Source organism: Cyprinodon variegatus, unplaced genomic scaffold, assembly GCF_000732505.1.
Source record: "Cyprinodon variegatus isolate N-32 unplaced genomic scaffold, C_variegatus-1.0 Scaffold351, whole genome shotgun sequence".
NCBI lineage: Eukaryota > Metazoa > Chordata > Actinopteri > Cyprinodontiformes > Cyprinodontidae > Cyprinodon > Cyprinodon variegatus.
In genome coordinates this window covers 662081-667615 of record NW_015150804.1, presented here as the reverse complement: position 1 = coordinate 667615, position 5535 = coordinate 662081, and the positions used below count along the sequence as shown (strand labels likewise).

The 5535-nt window shown below is 42.0% G+C and overlaps 1 protein-coding gene across 1 annotated transcript in view; it reads right to left on the bottom strand.

The window, feature by feature from the left end:
* Window positions 1–5302, bottom strand: part of anapc2 (anaphase promoting complex subunit 2) — a 16108-nt gene extending 10806 nt beyond the window's left edge. The window contains exons 1-7 of the mRNA XM_015385902.1: window positions 4961–5302; window positions 3572–3821; window positions 3111–3429; window positions 2889–3021; window positions 2596–2806; window positions 619–738; window positions 269–386 (exon numbers count right to left, since the gene is read on the bottom strand). Of these exons, the coding sequence (XP_015241388.1) occupies window positions 269–386; window positions 619–738; window positions 2596–2806; window positions 2889–3021; window positions 3111–3429; window positions 3572–3821; window positions 4961–5059 (1250 nt within the window). The 5' untranslated portion in view covers window positions 5060–5302. The remainder of the gene's footprint in view (window positions 1–268; window positions 387–618; window positions 739–2595; window positions 2807–2888; window positions 3022–3110; window positions 3430–3571; window positions 3822–4960) is intronic.
* Between the last annotated feature and the right edge of the window lie 233 nt (window positions 5303–5535).

Here is a 5535-nt window from a genome sequence, read left to right as displayed (position 1 = left end):
ACCAATTTCTGCAGAAATGTCTTTACTTGCCTAATTTATGTTGTATTATTTAAGTAAATTTGGGAAATTGCCAACATCTTAAAACCCACTGAAGGTCTGATCTAGCCAGGAAAACTCCTGCCCACGGATCCATGCTGGGGGAGGTCTGTGGGAGGTCTGTGGGAGGTCTGTGGGAGGTCTGTGGGAGGTCTGTGGGAGGTCTGTGGGAGGTCTGGGCGAGGTCTGTGGGAGGTCTGTGGGAGGTCTGTGGGAGGTGGACCAGACTCACCGCAGGTACTTCCGGATGGGCTGGCAGGCCACCTGCAGGATCACCATGGATGGATCCAGCTCCCTCAGAGCTTTGATGGCCGAGATGTAAACTGTGATGATATCCGACGTGTGAACACCTGAAGAGGAACAACAAAGTGTGAATAAAAAGCTGTGCAGCGCTACATGAAGTTTTAAAACACTCCAGTTCTGCTGTGTCTCCCCAGGTTTAACCTCAGACTGGGCTTTCAGACACAGTTTTGCATTTGGTTTAAAGTTAAACTGGATTTGTAAAAGTTTAGTTTCTGCTTCCAGCTGGTGCGTAAAATCCCTGCTGAGGTGAACTGGGCCGGGCTTCGTGTCGACACTGACCTGGGTGTAGGAGTCGGCTTTCAAAGGCTGATTTGAGTGAAGTGAGGAGCTGCTGCCGCTGGTTGGTTCGTTCCAGACAAAACTTCAGATCTTCAATTGCAGGTTTGGATTCTGGGAAATCTGGGAGAATTTTTTTAAAGGACAGATATGTTCAGAAAAACATGCATGAGGTCACGCCCCACCTGTACATCTTTCACTCCAACATCAGGTGACCGAAGCTGCAAGATGAAGATGGCGTAATGGTGTCTGCATTCAGATGCAGAGTAACTCAAACCATTAAACCAAATTTCAAATAGTTCTAAATTATTGCAAAACTTTATTTCTTGGTTTAGATCTGGCTGCAGTAGAGCTACTGTTCAGAACTGCAATAATCCAACAAACTGAAAATAAAGGCCTGTAGCAGCTTATTTTGTGCAGGTATAAACCTAATTCTTTATTCTAACGATGTTTTAGCAAATTAGGCTGAGTCAATCAGTGTTTGGGTTTCTTGCATGCTCTGTTGATGCATTTGAACGTTCATTTCTACTCTTGTTTTTTTTATTTTTTATTTACTTCTGTCTGCCTTACTTTACCCTGTATATTTTCTAGGCCTGCAAGTAACGATTATTTTGCAAACCGATTAATCTGTCTGTACCAGAAAGATGAAACCAGGGGAAACTAAAACTTTTTTCAACTTGAGGATTTCTGGCATATTGAAAAAAGAAAATCTAAATCGTCAGAAAAGGTAAACTTACAAATGTTCTATATATATTTTTTAACAATTTTGTTTTATTGCTGGTCTAAGTGGGTCGCTCTGTCAGCTAAAAACACATTTTTACAGTCTCTATACTCCAGTTAACGATTAATCGATTACTAAATTACTTTAAGATTATTTCAATAATCGATTAATCACAAATAGTCCCATTAATTATTTCAGCCCTAATATTTACCCTCTTTAACTCCTGGTACTTTGAAGACTAGAGATGTTCTGATGAGATATTGTTATAAGAAATCTGTCTTAATAAAGTAAAATCAGAATATATCAGCCTGCATCTAAAATCTCTAATATTAAAAAGCTGACAGAAAGTTTTTTGTAACCTGTTGGTTAATAATAAATGGGTCATTTCTACTGCTGTCAATTATTATTATTATTATTATTTTCTAATATGCCAAACTACAAAATAATTAATACAAATATGAATGATGCTGATATTGTATCAGGTTAGCATTTATATCAGTCAATACTCAAAGCTTCCTTATTGGTATCAAATCTGAAATGAAAAACTTAAACGAGGACATCTCTACTGGGACCTGCGGCTGTGATGGGATGAAGAGATCTTGTTACAAAGTCACTGCAAACACAATCTAGAAATAAGTGAAAATGTCTTAAATTAAGTGTATTTACCCTTAATTTGAGCAGGTAAATGAGATAGTTTGCCAATAGAATTGGTATTTTTACTCTTAAAATAAGATAATTAGATAATATGCACTTGAAATAAGACAATGCAAATGTGTTTCCTTATTTTAAGTGTAAATATTCTTCTTCCATTGGCAAAATGTCTCTCTTACCTCCTCAATCCAAGAACAAATGCACTTATTTTAAGAACAAATGACTTATCTAGATTTAGATTTTTTCCAAATATTGAAGACGTCATCAGCATAGAGTCAGTGACAGATTGCTGCCATGCTCCCTAATCTGAACTAGCGCCTCATGTAGATGTTGGATTAAAGTGGCACAAGAAGGGAGCCTTGAGGTACGCCACGTTCTTAGTTTACATCTAGAACTTTAAATGACGCAGAGTAATAATCTGGTTCTGCAAAATAAGATCTGAACCAGATCTGTTAATAAAGACGCTATGAAAACTGATTTAAAGGCAGCAGATCCACTGAAACTAGAGCAGAATAAAAACCCGGCTGGCAGGATTGTTCTGACTGTGGAAGGAGAAACGCTATCCTGAAGCATCCTCCCTGGTGGCGTTTCATTAGTTGGACACTTACCTCTGATGATACTGAAAAGCTCCTCAATCCTCATGTTGACGTAGATCCTGCAGAAGAACTGGTGCATGTGGCACCTCCACTGCTTCAGAACTGAACTGGCGGGCTGGCTGCTTCGGACGCTGGGAGAACTGGGAGCTGGCGGGACCTCGGCGTCTCTGTCCCCGTTGCTGTCAAAAACCTTCCCCAGCCATCCCAGAACCAGCTCCAGCCACTGATCCAACCACAGAAACAAACGGATTCAGAACCAGAGGCTGGGGAAGGAGGCGGCGGTTCTCGGCGTAAAACTCTCTCACCTCCTGGAACTCCAGCAGGAAGGAGCGTTCGTACTCGCCCCTGCAGTGCTGCTCCATGCGCTGCTCGATGAGCCTGTGCAGGATGGAGGTGACGGCGTCGGAGCTGACCCACTCCAGCAGCTGCAGCCGGGATCTGGAGCCCCACAGAAAGGAAACGGCGGGTCAAACACCAGCAGGAACAAACTGCAGCACTGGATTCAGGAATGGGTCCGATCTGCTCACAGAATGAGGCTGAGGTCCTGCAGCTGCTCCAGAGCCTCCTGGCACCAGCAGTGCTGAGTCAGGACCCCGCAGCCTGGGCAGGCCCCTCCGTCGGGGCCATCCGGCGCCTCGGATCCATCCTCTCCCCCCTCCCGGTTCATATAGACAGAGAAGGTCCGGCTGTAAAATTCCAGCACCCGCTCCTGCAGAACAGCAGGTGGGGAGAAGAGCAGGAGGGCCCTGATGGTGGTGTAAGCCCGCTCCTGGAGGGCCCTGGGGCCCGGACCAGACAGACCATGGCGGCCCTCTTCCTGCCACTGCCCCAGTTTCTCCAATCCACCTGTTAGAGAGGAGATTGGATGTTTAGAGCAAAGTACGGACAGATCTGGATAAAGTTCAGGAAGTCTGGCTTCCTGGATAAAGAATAAAGGGAAATAAGGACCCGATCAGCTTATTTGGACAAAAATGTTTGTTCTACTTGCTCAGGAAAGGCTCCAGGCGGTCCAGCAGAGTTCTGAACGCCGTTAGTAGAACGCCGGCCCTGTCTCGTTCTTCCAGTTCGTTCTCTGGCTGTTTCAGTCCGCACCAGAATTCTGGAACCACTGAGGAGGACAGACGCAGCTGCAGCGTCTCCAGCAGCCAGACGCCGAGCAGCCGACCCAAACCATGATGGCAGAGAAGAGCCACGGCGTCCGAGGGGTCCTGCTCCGACAGCGAGCCGCCTTCAGAAACCTGCAGGCCGTCCCAAAGACAGAAAAATCTATATTTGGGTCCTTTTCTTCTGCTCGCTCTTTAGAACTTCAAACATATAAAGTATTTTTAGTTTATTAAGGCATCCAGGAAATAATGAACACCGGAACAATTTAAATGTTTATTATGGAGGAATTGAGATGAGCGGCAGGACAATTTACACTTAAAATAAGAAAACACAATTGCATTGTCTTATTTCAAGTGCCTTTTATCTAAATATCTAAATTTAAAAGTAAAAATACTCATTCCATTGGCAAATTATCTCATTTACCTACTCACGATATTACAGCTTTTATTGATTTATTTCAAATCTGAAACATTGTCTAGACTGTAAGGTAAAAAAAAAAATGGACCAAATAATCGAATCGTATCGTGGCGTATTCTTGAGTATCAAAAATAATCAAATCGTTGGGTCAGGAAATCGATACTGAATCGAATCGCCATGATGGATGTGATTTACACCCCTGATGGAGTCTCAACTTTCCATCCAGAATGTGGGGCCTTGATTTTCAGATAAAATGCAGACTTTTCCTTAACCTGAAAAGAGCCCAGATAAGATGCTTCTGATATCATCTTTCCTACAGTAGTTTGTTAAAAACAGGGAATATTAAATTTCTAGTCCAAATCCTAGCAGCAGGTTATCTGTCCGGCCTGGAATATTTTTTTCTGTCCACTAAACTTTCTGTTCAAATTTAATAATTTCTTGTAAAGGATGTCAGACTGACTGCTGGAAAACTGCAGCCTCAATCCTCTCTGATAATATGGTAAACAAGCTTTCTGATTTTGAGTTTAAATCCCACTTTTTGGACTAAATCATTTAAACAAAACCATCTTCAGTATTTTGCATGGGGTTCTTTGAAGTGTAAACTTTTACTTTAGACAGGCAGCCTCTAATATCTCTAATTAAATAAAACAGCAAACATGATAAAAATGAAACATATACGCCGAATTAAGCGCCAAGTTCCAGTGGATGAGACAGAAAGCAGTCTTTGTGTCTTATTGCTAATAATCTGCCTCTTTTAGGGGTAGAAACCTTAAACTTGTATTTATTTAAATGGAGCTCTGAGAGAACTATTCGCTCCGTTCTTAAACGCCCCAATCCGGGGTTCGGCTTCACTCACCAAAGCAGCTGTGACCGATTCCCACGCACCGGCGACCAGCTGGTTTGAGCCGGGTCCAGAACTTTCCTTTGGGTCCGATTCCACCATCATTTCCTCCATTCTCTGATTCCCTTTTTACCAAAACCAAAATCTACTGATGTTAGCTTAACATTTAAGCTTCGGCTAGGTGTCTAACGTAGTCAATGCGCATGTAAAAACACACATCCCTTCTTAGCTAAAACTAAATTAATCTTTTCAATAATAATTCCAATATATGGCAAAAAAAAACTGTATTTAATAACAAATCTAATCTAAACCTAATCAATTCACATGGCGGGTTTGCAGCCTTTGGTTCTTCTTCTGTTAATTGATAACTGAATCGCTGACTGTCGCCCCCTGCTGTAATTACATAGGAAACACACGTTTGACACATTTTAGGGCGTGAAAGACTTTTTTTTTTTTACTTTTTTTTTTTTAACCATTATAGCCTTCTAAAAGATACTGTTATCCTACAGGAAAATTAAGATATCATTTACATTTACAAACATCATTCAAAGCAACTTAAAATCCTGCTTCTTTCATATCATTTTGTAAAC